The sequence below is a fragment of the Brassica napus genome, chromosome C3, assembly GCF_020379485.1.
Source record: "Brassica napus cultivar Da-Ae chromosome C3, Da-Ae, whole genome shotgun sequence".
In the NCBI taxonomy this organism is placed as follows: Eukaryota; Viridiplantae; Streptophyta; class Magnoliopsida; order Brassicales; family Brassicaceae; genus Brassica; species Brassica napus.
The window spans coordinates 6,221,331-6,237,974 of NC_063446.1; the positions used below are offsets into that span (position 1 = coordinate 6,221,331).

General features: G+C 37.7%; 2 protein-coding genes and 1 long non-coding RNA gene across 7 annotated transcripts; all 3 read right to left on the reverse strand.

Moving 5' to 3' along the window:
* Positions 1-792: 792 nt before the first annotated feature.
* On the reverse strand, positions 793-4,120 carry LOC106387118. Of its 5 annotated transcripts, none has more exons than XR_007321161.1 (7): positions 3,817-4,120; positions 3,516-3,740; positions 2,918-3,253; positions 2,459-2,653; positions 2,229-2,366; positions 2,049-2,139; positions 793-1,002 (listed from the first exon to the last, which is right to left on the reverse strand). It is a non-coding gene; the product is annotated as an uncharacterized LOC106387118 (long non-coding RNA). The 5 variants fall into 5 exon arrangements; XR_007321164.1 differs by adding an exon at positions 3,326-3,444 and having other exon boundaries at positions 3,529-4,119; XR_007321163.1 differs by adding an exon at positions 3,326-3,451 and having other exon boundaries at positions 3,529-4,119.
* A 1,998-nt stretch (positions 4,121-6,118) lies between these two features.
* On the reverse strand, positions 6,119-8,086 carry LOC106386353 (actin-12-like). Its single transcript, XM_048752209.1, has 4 exons — positions 7,932-8,086; positions 7,466-7,859; positions 6,471-7,084; positions 6,119-6,368 (listed from the first exon to the last, which is right to left on the reverse strand). The coding sequence occupies exons 1-4, from the start codon at positions 7,989-7,991 to the stop codon at positions 6,303-6,305; spliced, it is 1,134 nt and encodes a 377-aa protein (XP_048608166.1). The 5' UTR covers positions 7,992-8,086; the 3' UTR covers positions 6,119-6,302.
* A 3,220-nt stretch (positions 8,087-11,306) lies between these two features.
* BNAC03G12040D lies at positions 11,307-12,538 on the reverse strand. The gene has a single exon (XM_013825128.3). It carries the CDS (start codon positions 12,226-12,228, stop codon positions 11,407-11,409), a length of 822 nt encoding a protein of 273 aa, XP_013680582.2. The 5' UTR covers positions 12,229-12,538; the 3' UTR covers positions 11,307-11,406.
* Between the last annotated feature and the right edge of the window lie 4,106 nt (positions 12,539-16,644).

Consider the following 16,644-nt stretch of genomic DNA (forward strand, 5'->3'; position numbering starts at 1 on the left):
TCTATCAATATCTTTTTTTTCATTAATCTATAAAGTTTGGCTATATCCAATTTTTTTTCAGTTTTCTTTCATTTAAAACTATAATCTATAAAACATTAATCTATATAGTTTAATTTTTTTTTCAGTTTTCTTTCATTTAAAACTATAATTTATTTCATAATCCTTTTTTACATTAATCTATATAGTTTCAGTTTTTCAAAACTATAATTCTATCTTTAATTTTTTTTTCAGTTTTCTTTCATTTAAAACTATAATTTATTTCATAATCCTTTTTTTTTTACATTAATCTATATAGTTTCAGTTTTTCAAAACTATAATTCTATCTTTAATTTTTTTTTCAGTTTTCTTTCATTTAAAACTATAATTTGTTTCACAATCCTTTTTTTTTTACATTAATCTATATAGTTTCAGTAATTTTTTTTTCATAAATTGCAGTTTTTTCACTTACCTTGTGGGTTTGAAGGGCACGACCTTTGCTTGGTTGAATTCACTTCGAACAGAGCTTTGAAGCTTTCCTTGTTGATGGTCACGAGCTTTGTTTGGTTGTTACTTGGTTGTTGCTTCCTTGTTGCGAGTTGTGGAGAAAGAAAGAAGAGAAGAGAAGAGAGCTTGTTGGTCACAAGCTTTGGAGCTTGCTTGTTGCGAGTTGTGGAGAAAGAAAGAAGAGAAGAGAAGAGAGCTTGTTGTTGGTCACGAGCTTTGAAGCTTGCTTGTTGCTTGTTTGTTGTTATGGAGAAAGAAAGAAGAGAAGAGAAGAGTCATAGTTTATATCAGTGAATCTAGAGAGACATATTGAAAACACAAAGCTTCAACAAGCTTATATAGAGAGAGTTATAGTACATCCGTGAATCAAGTGCAGAGTTACAACATTTTAAAAACACAACAAGCCAAAGTGTAGAATGAAACAAAAGCCTAAACTTCCCGTGATTAAAAACTGACATCTACTCCTAGTACCCGTGGCTACAACTGACCGCAACCACCAAAAACCTTCCAACCCGTGACCTGCAAAAGAAAAGACAACAGATTCAATAAAGCAAAACACAATAATACACTACAACAACACAAAGAAAACAGAACATATGCAATAAAGAAGATCAAAATCATACACACTAGACATCAAGCATTTCAGAGATGAGTTTATTCTTGAGAGCCACTTCATGATCAGTTAGTGTGTCAATATTTTTTGCTAAGAGACGATCAAGGAAGAGAGCTTGTTGTTGGCCACTCGCTTGCTCCTTCTGAGCGGTTTCATGGCATCCTACAAACTTGCAGACCTCCGCATTAACCCTTCCCCACCTCTGCTTACATTGACCCCACGGTCTAGGAAGGGAGCCAATGAGCTGAGGACTTGAATTGAAATAGTCCTCTATTCTCTTCCAAAACTTGCCTAACTTCTGTTCATTACTCGCTATGGGATCCTTGCTGGTGTTCAACCAAGCACTGATCAACACTATGTCTTCTTTTGTTGACCACTTTCTCCGTTCCGCGGGTTTAACAGCTGGCACAGCAGAGTCTACGTCTATAGGTGGACTGCTTTGCGAAGCTAGAAGGTTAACAAACCCGGTTGAGGAGTTTGGGGAAAAAGGGTTCATTTTTGTGTTTTGGTTTGGTTTGTTGTTTAGATGTTTCTGTGATTTTTAAGTGTGGCCTTACTATGTTTTTAAACTAGTTAATACGTTCCAAATAACACCAAATTAAAAGCACTCTACCTACCAATGTTCATTACAGAAGGCATTACACAACAACTAGCTAGCAATTAGCAGTCAATATACATCAAATCAGGCGATAATATTTACTACTTCTAAGTACAATTAAAATTTAATTCAAGCAACCAGCCAACCGTTTTAATAATAACTACTTGTACTTCTATTTCTCCTTCATGTTTACTTTACATTTAGTTGTAGTTGTAGTTATATATTATAACTACAAGTTCAACCGAGAATTTTTTTTTAAAATAAAGTCTATGTGTAGTTCTAGTTATAGTTATCATTTAGCTCAAGTACTAGTTCTACTTCAACCGAGAGATAGCAATGAGCAGAGATACTGACCTTTTGGATGTCAATCGAAGCAGACGTTCTCGAGGTTTGCGATCTGCACAGTGAGCTCATAGACCTGATCAGTGAGGAATTTCACCTGTTCCTGTACATTGAAAAAAGAATGAAAACAATTATGTTAGTCACGATAATAAAATGTGAAAAAAATCATGTGACATCAATGAAAGAGCGTACCTCAAGCGTCTCAATCTATTTAGTGAGCTTCGGAATCCCCATTATCACCTGCTCAGCCTCCTCCACCCGTTGAGTCAGCCTTTCGAGCTCCTCCTGCATACCTATCACCCAAGGCTGACGATAATGGAACCCATCAGCCTTGGTTACAACATATAACATAATCAGATTCTTCAACTTAGAAATAAAAAACATAAAAGATAAGCACACGGTCAACAAGCATGCCTTATTACCTCATAGTTTATGCACGTGAAGAACCGCTTCCCAGGAAGAGTGTCGTGGTTCTCAATCCCGCGAACCTCATTAATGAGTCTCCCACCACACGGACACCTTCTAGGAATCCCGTACTCTGAATCGGCCAGGAACCCTAACATGTTGATGTGGTGATCTTGCCTCTTTGCATGGCTTCTATCTTCTGCCGGATCCATCTGTCAAACAATAACCAAACAAAATGAATAAACGAAACCCACAAATCGATTAAAAATCATTACTCGAGAACCCTAACTCGATTTGAAATCTCAGCGAAACGAAACCCTTAAACAAACTACCATCACGATCTACAACCCTTTATCGAACCCAGTTATCGATTTAAATCCGTTTCTCGAAACCCCCAATTTAAAAAAAAAAATCGCAAAAGATGATTCCGATCCCAAAATCGACCCAAAGAAACCGTAATCGACAGAGATAGTTACCTGAGCTCGTGGATAATAGATTATGTGGTCGATTAGATGGAGAAAATCGCCGGGAGTCTTCGTCGCACGAGAATCGCCTTTTACAGAGAAACCCTAGTTTTTTCGGGGAGAAGAGAAATGATAAGAATAGCGAAGAGTCCCCGTCTTTCCTCCTCGTCAACGCGGACACGAGAGCACGACACGTGGTAAAATCCGCTCCATACGGGTTCATGCGTAAGGCCCGGTTCATCACAAATTACCCATTTTCCGTTTATTTTTAATCGCACGGGCCTAAGATCCCGAGCCCATGAACCCGTCTAAAACCCCTACTACGGGTGCTCTAAGCATTCAAGAAAACTGAGAAGAAACAGATACTATGAATTGCATGGCCCACCAAAAGCAATATAACTTCTTAAATGAGGAATGTACTTATGATCATTCTGAAGAGAATAACTTGCATTGACACACCAAGTCAACAAGTGCTGGAATTGATATGTGAATTGTTATGAGTTTCTTGGTGTTTTTTTGGCGGTTTAATCTTCTTCAAACTATTCCCTTATATACAAACATAAATTCGATTTGAGCGTATGAGAACAGAGAGATTGAGGATGTTCCGTACAGTGTTTGCTCACGTTGCTTTTAAACCTCAATCATTAGTAGAAATTCTGTGATGTCATGAATCTCTGGTTTCTTCGTTAACACTAATTGAGAGAACCGTCCCCAAAACTTATGTTCTTCTTTCTGGTTAGAAATATGTAAACTTGGAACGCCGATCTCTCCTTGGCCATGAAACAAGGTATATCCCGCCGTATACCCATTTTCTACCCAACCCTGACGCACACTTCTGAAACAGAATGACAAAACCAAACCATGATTTGCACATCACAGAAAGAATCAATTCACAAAGATGCAGGTAGGACCTTCCTGACGTGAGGAAGCTGGTGCAGTGAAACCAACTCCATGGCCTCTGGTTCTTGACCTTGTGGTGGAGATCCGAACAGAGAAAGGAGCTCCTGTTGGGTTAATCAACCTGGAAAGCTCAACTATCGAAGAAGAGCCAATCAGGTGCAAGTGCCCGCCATGGAATCAGAGTATCTAATCTTCTTCACTCGCCGGAGAAGAAGAAGAAAGTGGGAGAAACGGTGACCGCATGATACCAAACATGCGTTTAATTTACATACGAGGATGGATAAAATATCTGATTGGATGAGAATGACATTCTCTTAACGAGGGGTAATGTTAATACACATCCCACATCTTAAATAACTCTACCATCTCCGTCAATGCTACGATAAATGCCACAGCCCAAAAATCACCACCGAGACATCATCCTCTCTACAACGACAGTTTACTTGGGTTTTTGGTCGTGACAGCGGTGAAGGCAGCGCACCAATCTAGTCTCACCGAATCTTGAACCTTGTCTTCCCCAAGAAAAGGTGACCAAGCTTCATCTCCAGAGTTCGCCATAGACCAACTTACCTTCTCTGGTGCATTCTCAAAATCAAAGTTCAATGGTCGTGGTGATGGTGGCAGCGGCGGCTGCTCTTTAGCTTTTCTGCTGGATTTATTTCTTCCCTGGCCTTCCAAATGGTGCAAAAACAAGATTCTATATTAACCACGGCGGTGAAAGGTTCAAACTTTAAAGAATGTTAAACTCACGTCTGGATTGAAATCTGCTTTCTTGCTTCCTTTCTTAGGGGTGGTTCCATGTTCCAAGTAGTACAGCACTTCGGTCCTCGACCGAAACCTACGCCCTGTAACTGGTTCGTAATAGTACTGCAAACAAAAGATTAATCAAAGTTAATGCTAATCACATTTAACCCATAAACAAACACACTAATCCATGTTCTTCCTTCTAAGCATTGTGTGTACTCTCTACTACAAGAACGCACTACACACTATCAAAGATGCAATTTTTTTCTTATCTAACAACATTGAAGCAGAGAATCTTCAATGTGAAACAGTTCGAGCTACAGAGCAGGACTAAAAGAGAAGAGATTTCATATATACCTTATCGACCGAACCAGCTGTAGCACCGGAGGTTCGAACCTTATCTTCAACTCTCCAACCATCAGGCAACCAACTGTCTAACGGCGCCGAACGCTTCCTCGACTTCGACTCCGATTGTTGAGCCGAGATATCCGGCGATGGATTCACCTGTTCTGTACCGTTCGACATTCGCCTTCCTCCTTGATTAGGTCGCTGCTTCGCACTACTTACTAGGGTTCCGTCACCGGCGATGGGAGTCGAGGAGATGGCGCTTTTAAAGTTAAAACAACTATTGTTTGATTTATGTGTTTCTTGGTTTCCACTTCGGTTTAGCTAAACCGAAATCGAATAATAAAAACCAGCAACTTAATATCCGTATTACTACGCCATACTATACCGAACCCATAAGAGACTCTAAGAGCCCATAAGAGATTTCGCATTTCACATTTGGGGCACGCGACAAGTTGGCTCGTATTACTACGCCATACTATACCGAACCGTACTCATTTCACATCAACGTTACGTATATCTCGGTTCTTACTTGATTTTTAACTTTTCGGTATGCTAACTAAGTTAGATTTTGGGTTCAATAAGTGTGTCTAAGACGTTTTCAAAATGAAAATGTTAAGGTTTAACGGATAAGATGAATCTTTAATCTGTTTCATTTACTACTTACGATATTCTTTCTTTAATGAGAACACAAACAGCATTTTTTTTTTTTTTTTGGTAATCTGAACACAAACAGCATTCCCAACATGTTTGGCAACAACAACATTACGACAGTGGAAAATGGAAAGCATACAATACTCCACGATCGCTGTCAGATTTTTGTGGCACACAAGAACACTCAGCCAAGCATTTTTCTTAGCTTCATTATTTAACATCAGTTCTCCTCTTTTGCCAATACCATCACCGCCACGTGCAATTCTTACCAAAATTTCCTCGAGCTGCCACATCAATCAGTGCCATATCAGTTATGCCTTTTATCACTAATAAACTGAAAGATTTATTGTCTTTATTTTTGAACAGTTGCTCGATAAATTGCCTAAATCTGGTAGCTCAATGGGTAAAGTAAATTTTGAAAGTTGGGTATGCATAGGAGAAAAATATCAATAGAAATTAACTATCTACTTTAACAATTTTTTTTTTTGACGTCAATCTACTTTGACAACTAGTGTTCTATTCAAACAAAAAGAATATAAAATAAATAAATTGGTGTGTATGCATAATTTAATAAAGAAATTGAATGTCTTTCTTTGAGTTCAGTTGCTTCAAATCAAAATTACAAAGAACAATTTGGATGAAGAAATGTGATTAAACAAAAAATCTGGCAATTGGTAGTAGGCTGTTAAAAAGAAGCTCAAAGGTGTTTTTATCTTTTACTTCAATCTTCCTTTGGTGCTTCCATGAAGTGTGATTAGAAGCACTTCCTATGCACAATTGATGGTCCTGATTCATCATATTCTGCTTTCGCAATCCACATCTGTAAAAATTTTAAACACAACAATGTTTATGTCAGAGACAAAATGTTATAAGTATTAATATTGAGATCGAACAGAAAATGTTAGTTATGTTATGATTTCACCTGCAGGAAAGTACTAAGTGAAGCCAATATAGAACCACCAATCCAAACACTGTACTTCCTCTCAGGTGGAGCCACAACCTTAATCTTCATACTACTAGGAGCCAAAGCAGTAATCTCTTTGCTCATTCTATCACCAATCCCACCAAACATTGTGGTTCCACCACTTAGCACAATATTACCATACAAATCTTTCCTTATATCCACATCACATTTCATGATAGAGTTATATGTGGTTTCATGGATTCCCGGATTTTCCATTCCGATCATTGATGGCTGAAACAGAACTTCTGGGCACCGGAACCGCTCTGCGCCAATGGTTATCACTTGTCCATCGGGAAGCTCAAAGCTTTTTTCTACGGAAGAACTTGTATTGGAAGTCTCTAGCTCTTGTTCGTAGTCTAAAGCAATGTAGGAAAGCTTCTCTTTCATGTCTCTAACGATTTCACGCTCAGCCGTTGTGGTGAAAGAGTAACCGCGCTCTGTTAGAATTTTCATGAGGTAGTCCGTGAGGTCACGCCCTGCTAGGTCAAGACGTAGGATTGCATGTGGAAGAGCATAACCCTCGTATATTGGAACCGTGTGACTCACACCATCTCCAGAGTCCAAAACAATACCTAATAAAACATTTTGCAAAAGGATCATTAAATTTTTCAAACGGAAACCATACCATTGTTCTTTAAATCTAGCAGTATGTAACCGTGTGTTAAAACCACAACACTTTTCATTAATAATTTATACTTTTAAGCAGTACTTTTGATTAAAAAAATTATTTTTATGATATATAATATTAAATCGAAATAATTTTTATTCAAACAAATCCAAAACAAATTTAGTTATAACTAACATCTTTTTTATAAAACCTATAAGACTAAACTAAACCGAGAAACCTAATGCAACGCTTTGTACCAATCGACTTCATTAATTGAACACAAAGTGAATTCATGAAAAATTGCAAATGTTCAGGAAATTAAAAAATGAAAGTGTGTGATACTAACCAGTCGTACGGCCACTGGCATAGAGTGATAGAACAGCTTGAATGGCAACATACATAGCAGGAGTGTTGAATGTCTCAAACATGATCTGAGTCATCTTCTCACGGTTAGCCTTGGGATTAAGTGGAGCTTCGGTTAAGAGAACCGGATGTTCTTCAGGGGCAACACGAAGCTCGTTGTAGAAAGTATGATGCCAAATTTTTTCCATGTCATCCCAATTGTTAACAATTCCATGCTCAATAGGGTACTTGAGAGTCAATATACCACGTTTTGACTGAGCCTCGTCTCCGACATAAGCATCCTTTTGTCCCATCCCAACCATAACACCCGTGTGACGAGGACGGCCAACAATGCTCGGGAAAACCGCTCTTGGTGCATCGTCACCCGCAAATCCGGCCTACACTCATATTTTATTTTTAGTATTTTATAGTAATAGTCATGTAACACATATCGTCTAGAGAAACATTACCTTAACCATTCCAGTTCCATTGTCGCAAACAAGCGGTTGAATGTCTTCACCGTCGGCCATTCTTCAATCACAAAACTGGATCCTGAAACGCCTCCTATGGGTTCCAAATTTATGAATTTACGAAACGAGCTTCTCGTTATATCGCTTCAATGCAAACAGTTCTTGGCCGTTAGTTTTTAGCTGGAACCTATATGTAAGAGTGTGACAACACGTGTTCACCTATTTTGGGCAATTAAGGGAATATTTTACAGCCTAAGAGCAGCCGCATTAATGAACCCCCGATTGGATTCATCATGTGAATTTTTTATTATTTTTTTTTTCATTTTTCGTTTGATTTTTTTTTTAAAAAAAAAAAAATTGACCAATAGCGGGCTGCCACGTGGCGTGGGGCCCGCTGAACAGTAACGACCCGGGTTCATGCAGAAGGAACGTTGCGAGACAGAGTCGTAACTGTAGCATATTTTAATAATTTTTTTTTCCGGAAAGCGTGTGAACCCCCCTTATGAATTCCTAATGCTGGTGCCCTAAGCTGAACGAGAATGGCGGTTTTGGTCCTTGTTCGCCGGAAGAATCGGGTTAGTGGATACTCGTTGTTGAATTGAGAAATATGGATCATTGAGCCGTGAGATTATTAAGATGATAACTGTGACGTAACAAATAACCACATTCATGTGTCAAGGGCTTATACTTATTTTTGCTATGGTTCTATTTCAAAGTTTAATTCTTGAGATTGGCATCTTTGTATTTTCTTGTTGTTTGTCTGCATGTGTAATTATTAATTATGTCAGAGCATTCGAAGATGTTATAAAAACACCCTTATTGCTTAGAACCTCTAATAATTTTTCAAACAAAAACTATTTAAATATTTTACTATAATTTAGTTAAATAATTAAATTTTAGTTATTTTAAATAATTGAACTAGTATGTGTAAAACACATCTCATAGAATTTCTCAAAAAAGTCTCATTTGAGAACCTATCTTCACTTTCTCTCTTACTTCTAATTAATTTATTTTTATTCTTGTAAATAATTCCAATAGAAGTAACACATTACACATTTATTTTCTGGTCCACTACAGTCCCATTATCAAACAAACACATATACTTTATTCAAGGATTACCAAACGTATCATAGTTAATTATGGCAAAGTTGGGCTCCAGTATCCAACGCGAATTTTGAAATTGCAATTAAGATGAGGCCAACGATGTTGACGTGTGTTCTCGGACCCCTTCGCTTTTCCTGTCTCTTTGAGTTTGGTTCTTCCTTCACGTGTCGCCATGTTCACAGTTGTCATAGAATACGTACATATATATGTATAACAAACAGTATGTTTAATGTATACTACTAATTGACTAATTGTACATAGGTATGTATATATGTATATGTACTTTTTTTTTTTTTTTTTGCTAACCGAGTATCCTGGCCCTACCTAGATGGTCCAGACTAGAGACCGAAGTGAGCATGGACGCTGCCAGGGCGTCACCATGTGGCTCACCGTGTAACGGTCTTCGATCTCGGATGCTACAGTCCGCATGTAAATTTTCGCAGTGGCCAAGGCTCGAACCCAGGGGCGGACACTCCAGCTGGAACTCCTATACCACTAGACCAAAACAACTTGGTTATGTATATGTACTTTAGCATAATATATTTTTAGTTGCTCTTTATACATACATGGTTTATACATCCAGAAGAATTCATTTGTTGCGACTTTAAAAGATATTTCATTCTAAATATATGTAACGATAATTGTTTGTCTACATGCTCCATACACTTATAAAGTGCTTTACTGGGTAGATTTGAATTACTAGTCGTACAATATATTCATGCATAAGCATTTTAACACCCGTTTTTGTCATAGTGATTGAAATTGATAGATTTTCTGACGAGAAAAAAACGTCGCTCACCAGTGATAAAGTATTTTGACAAGTAGTTACGTGGTCCAACAAGACCTTTTAACTGAAAACTATTCGAGGTTCAGATTATGATTATTAATGACATAAACCTTTCGGCGATACATCGCAAGATGCCATGAATTTTTCTAGTTCAGACAACACAAAATGTATACAATTTTCTTTTTTTACAAGCTTATAATCCATTCAAGTAGTCTAAATATATACATTGTTATGTTTTATTTGCATTTTTTATAAAGTAGAAAGCATTAAAATTAAGTAGTAATCGCAAATATGTGAAAAAGATTTATTCATGATGTATTGTGCATAATTTGCGGGATTAAAAGCATTTATAGTAATCATATCAAACAACTTTGCACCTTTTATCGTTTACTTGAAATAGTATTATTCTAATCGGACTGGTAGATTAAAATAACATAGAAGTAGCTGAAAGTTCAAATTTGTGGCGCCGTAAAGATTTGAATAATTAACACAATTTTATTTTAAGCTTTTTAGTAAGGGTCGCAAAAAACCCAAACCGAACCGATCCAAACCGAACCGATCGAAGTTAAACCGATTCAAACCAAACTGTGCTCTTTACATAACCCAATTGGTTCATGTTTTACTCAACCCGAATGGTTTGGTTTGGTTTGGGTTCAAACCGAACTAAACCAATAATCTAATATATTTTTATCTATAAATAAATAAATAAATAAATAAATATATATATGTGTGTTAACGTATTGTAAATTTTAGTTAAAGTTTTGTTTTCCATTTTTTCTTAACTTCCATATATTTTTAAAAAAATCCAAATATGATTCAAATAATCCTAATACCTAAAGATTGTACTGAAAACAAAAACTAAAAACTATAAGCATCTAAATCGTAGTCATATTGTTTCGTTCATCTTCTCCAATTTTCATTCTCTAAATTATGTAGCAAAGTTATTATAGGATCAATAAAAACAAAAAGGTAGATCCAAATAGTCTTTTAGTTAATAGGTTTTGGAATGCTTACAAGTCTTTGTTACGCTAATTAGATTACAAATAGTCTGTTCTTTGTTTATTATGTATTTCTTCCTTTGACGTGGTTAAGAGTTTTCAATTGTTTTTTGTTTGATAGATTTTTAAAGAAAACCAAACTAAATCTAAATCAAACCGAACTAAACCAAACCAAATTAAACCCAAACCGAACTCAAACCAAAGTTACTTTGGTTTTAATTGGGATGAGTTTTATAAAACTCAAACTAACCAAACCAAACTGAACCAAACCGAACCCGAAACTAAACCGATATGCCTAGGCAACATTTTAATTAATTTTGCAAAACTATATACAAATTACGATATTCTTTTGGTTAAGAGGACACAATACAAAATTTCCTAGCCAAATTCTAGCTTAATTTCTTTTCTCAAACCGAATTAAAAGAAGCACCTGCAAACTTTTTCAGATTGGCACGTACAGAAGACATCATTCACAAAGAATCAGAATGATAGAAAACAAAGATAATTCACACAGTTAAAATTGTAATTACTTTTACAAATTTCAACAAAAATAAAAATTAAGTAGTAGAGCAAGAGAGTCCAAACACTAAACAACCAGTGTTGATCTCCGGTCCAACGTTCTAAGATCTGTACCTGATGAAGAAGAAGAAACTGAAAACGACACCGTCTCATCAGATTCTTGACTACTCTGTTTCTTCTCTCTGTTCATCATCTCAGGATTCAAGAACTTCAGAAACGAACCCTCTGTCTCCTCTCTCTTTCTAGCTTCTTCAACCATTCTCCTCCTCAGCTTCTCTTCAGCATCCCTCAAGAACTTAAACTTCGGCGGAGGCGAAGAAGAAGAAGACCTGAAGAACTTGTTAAACTCAAGCTCACCCTCTGTCTCGAACAGAGGATTGAATCCATGGTGCGAGTAAGACTCCAAAGGAGATGACTTCGGGGCACAAGGAGAAGCCAGAGGAGTGAAACCAGGGGTAGTACAGTCATTTACTCCAACCGGGAGATCACTCAGGCTTCTTGATTTCTCATCATCAGATTCCAAATCTGCTTTTGTTTCTTCTATGATTGTGAAGAGAAACCTCTGGTTATGAAGCTTCATGAGCTCTGCTTCAAACCCTAGCTCTCCTCCTCCTCCACCCAAGTGTTTCATCAACCCGAGCTCTATATCTTGTGTCCTCGAGATTTCCGCCTCTCTTCCGCCATTGTTGGCATGTAAAGGTTGATGGTTTTTGAAGCAGAGGAGCTGGATAAGTTCCTTAGCGTACCCAGCTTGTTGTTCTTCTTCTTGGCTCTCTTGGCTTATGATCTTCTTCCATCTCAGAAGGTAAAAGATTTCTGCAACAAGTGCTAAGAGAAGCAACCCAAACACCAAACTCAACCCTATCCCTAACCCACTTATAGTCTTCATTTTTGTAACCTCAAAATTCTCACATCACATGAAGAAAATGAAACCAAAATGTGTGAAGATTTTGGAAACAAGAGATATTTTGAGCTGCAATTGATATTGTTAGAGGAGCAGAAAATGGAAACTTGCCTTGATAGTAAGCAGATTGAAAGAGAAAGACAGATTTGTGTATGTGTGTGTATGTGTGATATAGATAGATAACTTCTCTTTCAACGTAATTTAGGTTCACAAGTTGGGTTCCTTGTAATACTTGGCACAAAAGGGCCAGCTCTTGGTGCCTTTAACACAAGATTTTTGAAAAAGATAAATTAGGGTACACTTTTTTTTGGTAAAAATTAGGGTACACTTTATAAAATCTTATGTTCTTTTTTGCCTTCTAAGTTCTAACATATTATACTTAAACAGTTATGTTTATAAGTTGATACATATTGTATTGTTATTAGATTTTTTAAAAGCTCAACACTACAAGAAAACATCGGTATTCTGACGGACATTCCGACGGAAAATGAAATCCTCGGATAATCCCGAGGAATTTCCGAGGAAATTCCGAGGAAACATAAAATTTGGTTTCCTCGGAATTTCCTCGGAATATACCGACGGAATTCCGAGAAAATATCAATCCGTCGGAATATTCCGAGGAAATTCCGAGGAAAAATGTGTTCCTCGGAAAAAACCTATGAATTCCGAGGAAATATTATAGCCGTTGGAGAGCCGTTGGGGGATTTTACAAAATTCCGAGGAAATTCCGACGAACTAGCCGTTGGCGTCGGAATTTCCACGGTCTGTCGGCAGGATTTAAACTATAAATACAAGCAGTCCTCTTCCTCTTCATTCACTCCATATCTTCATCCTCCCTCTTACTCTATTTACACACGAATTTGATTCATAAAAAATATGTCTTCTTCAAATTATTTTCGTTCTTGGATCGAGCGACCTCATTTGGATCCGAACACGAGATTGCTTACGGAAGAATACCAACGAGGTATAACCGAATTCATGGGGTTAGTTCACCGACAACCGGAAGCAAAAACAGGTATGTTAAGATGTCCTTGCTCTAATTGTAAAAATAGAAAGGTTATTAAAGAGTGGGATGTTTGGACTCATCTATATTTGAGTGGGTTTACACGAAGTTACAAAATTTGGTATCATCATGGGAAAACTGATTATGAACATGATAGTACTAGCGAACCTCAGCCAGCGGTTAGATTAGAAGAACCAATTAGAACAGATGTAGATTATGGTGTAGGTACTGAGCAGATGGTAAATGATCATTTTAGAGGGGAAGATTTACCCAATGCACAAGCTAGGAGATTTTATGATATGTTGGATGCTGGAAAGCAACCATTGTACGAAGGTTGCAGAGATGGTCACTCAGCTTTATCATCTGCTACAAGATTGATGAGCATTAAAACAGATTATAATTTGGCTGAAGACTGTGTGGATGCGATTGCTGATTTTGTAAAATGTATTCTACCCGAGGATAATGTAGCTCCTGGTTCATACTACGAGGTTCAGAAACTCGTAGCTGGTCTTGGTTTATCGTATCAGGTAATAGATGTATGCAGCGACAACTGCATGATTTATTGGAGGGCGGATGAACAGCGGGTTACATGCAAATTTTGTGGAAAGCCTCGTTATAAAGATACGAGTGGAAGAGTTCCAGTGCCATATAAAAGGATGTGGTATTTACCTTTGACGGAAAGGTTGCAGAAGTTGTATCTGTCTGAACGCACAACGTAACCAATGAGATGGCATGCGGAGCACTCAACAGATGGTGAGATCAGACATCCTTCAGATTCAAAAGCGTGGAAGCATTTCCAATCAAAGTATCCCGACTTTGCGTATGAGAGAAGAAATGTCTACCTTGGATTATGTACTGATGGTTTCAGTCCGTTTGGCAAGAGTGGAAGACAGTATTCTCTATGGCCCGTCATTCTTACACCATACAACCTACCCCCAGACTTGTGCTTGCGACGAGAGTTTTTGTTTCTCTCGATTCTCGTTCCCGGACCAGAGCATCCTAAGAGATCACTTGATGTGTTTCTTCGGCCACTAATATATGAGTTGCAACAACTATGGGCTCAAGGTGCTGAAACATACGATGTTTCGTGTAAAGAAAACTTTCAAATGCGGGAAGTACTAATGTGGACAATAAGTGATTTTCCAGCATATGGTATGTTGTCTGGATGGACAACGCATGGAAGGCTATCATGTCCATATTATCAAGATAACACTGATGCTTTCCAACTAAAAAACGGAAGGAAAACGTGTTGGTTTGACTGTCACAGGAGATTCCTACCACCTGATCATCCATATCGTAGGAGTAGGAATTTGTTTACGTAGAACAAGAGGGTGTTTGACAGTCCACCTCCGAAAATTTGTGGGAAAGATTTGAAGATACAACTAAGAGATTTTGGTGCAGAAAGGACGCCAGACGTCGGTGGACATGAGCGTTTTCCGGTAGATGCTGTTGGAGAACTACATAACTGGCACAAAAAAATATTTTCTGGGATCTGCCATAATGGGAGGATCATCTGCTAAGGCATAATTTAGATGTCATGCATATTGAGAAGAACTTTTTTGACAATCTCATGAACACGATCCTTAATGTTCAAGGTAAAACAAATGATAATTTGAAGTGAAGACTGGATTTAGTCGATATATGTGCTCGTTCAGAACTTCATGTTGATGAGAATGGTAGGGCTCCTTTTCCCATATACCGACTTGATGCAGAGGGAAAAGATGGGTTCTTTGATTGGATTTCAAACGGTGTGGAATTTCCAGATGGTTACGCATCAAATTTGCGTAACTGTATCGACAGAAAGGAAGGAAAGTTTACTGGCTTGAAAAGCCACGATTGCCATGTAATGATGCAGCGCCTCTTTCCGTTCGCCTTCAAGGAACTATTAGCACGAAATGTTCATGAAGCAATTGCAGGGATAAGTGGTTTCTTCCGCGATTTATGCACGAGATCAGTGACTCTTGAAGGTATTGAAAATTTGAAGACTAACATAGCCGTGACTCAGTGCAACCTTGAGAAGATATTTCCTCCCTCATTTTTTGATGTTATGGAGCATCTTGTTATTCACCTGGCAAGAGAATTGGAACTTGGTGGTCTTGTGCAGTATAGATGGATATATCTGTATGAGCGGTATATGTTCCATTTGAAGAAGATGGTGAAAAATTTAAGTAAGGTGGAAGGTTCTATAGTCGCACAGATGATCAATGAAGAAACTTCAAACTTTGCCGAGTACTACTTTCCAGCAGAAGTTCAGACCAAAAACAGAAGACCTGCTCGGCATGATGATAGAGGCGAACGGGCAACATATCATGTTACGGTTCCAGACATTTTCACAGACGTTGGACGACTTAGCGGAAAACCAAAGGACTGTCGACTTACTAACCAGGAGCGCAGTCATTTGCAAACATATTTGCTCACCAACTGCGAAGACGTTCTTCAATATGAGAGGTAAATAAATTAGCTTAAAAAATTTTATTTTAACAAGTTGAAATTTAAATCTTAATTAATTACATTATTGTCATCATATACAGGATTTTCATGGCAGAAAAGCGGTTCGAGTATAGATACGCCACAGAGGACGAACTAGAAAAAATGAAGCAGAGAGAATTTACTGGATGGATGTTTACTTATGTGAGTGCTTTAAACAAATTAAAATATATTTTATCACATATTTATAATAATTCACATTTATTGATAAAACATATATATATGTGCTATTAATAGGTGTCTGCTGGTTTGGCCAGAGGTGAAACATTTGACGATTGGATACGTGAGATGGTCGTTGGACCAAACTTTGTTGTGAAGTCATATCCGAGATTTTGTACTCGAGGATATGCATTCACAACTCAGAAGAGGAGACGTTCGAGTACGACTTATGATGCTGGCGTTTGTTCTGCATCAGGAGATGATGTATACTACGGACACATACATGAGATTTTGGAAATCAAGTATTTGGGCATGGTTGGATTGCGCTGTACTGTTTTCTTTTGTGGTTGGAACGACAACACTCCAGATCGAGGTGTGAGAACAGATGCATTTGGTGTTACATCAGTAAATTTGAGGCGAAAGCTACAATATTATGATCCTTTCATTCTTGCTTTTCAGGCCGATCAGGTAATTAAATGTTAATTATTCAGAATGATTCATCATCATGTGTATTAATTTATAATTTTACTAATAATTTTTTAAATGTTACAGGTTTGTTAAATCAAGTACCCCCGGGTAAGGAACAGAGATGATCCATGGGTTACTGTTACAAGACTCAACCCGAGAGGCCGAGTTCAGGGAAGTTCTGAGCTGGAAGACCCACTACAACCAAGCACATCCGGCAACTTAAGTGCAGCAGAAGATTTAGCTGGAGTTGGCCTTGTAGTCGATTTAACCGACTTCGGAGAGGA

Excerpts from the sequence above, each read along its gene's own strand:
- LOC106386353 (XM_048752209.1), bottom strand. The coding sequence starts at position 7,991 with ATGGCCGACGGTGAAGACATTCAACCGCTTGTTTGCGACAATGGAACT. Across the intron at positions 7,085-7,465 it reads TGCCAGTGGCCGTACGACTG|GTATTGTTTTGGACTCTGGA; the intron begins GTTAGTATCACA and ends ATGTTTTATTAG. Across the intron at positions 6,369-6,470 it reads CACTTAGTACTTTCCTGCAG|ATGTGGATTGCGAAAGCAGA; the intron begins GTGAAATCATAA and ends AAATTTTTACAG.
- BNAC03G12040D (XM_013825128.3), bottom strand. The coding sequence starts at position 12,228 with ATGAAGACTATAAGTGGGTTAGGGATAGGGTTGAGTTTGGTGTTTGGG.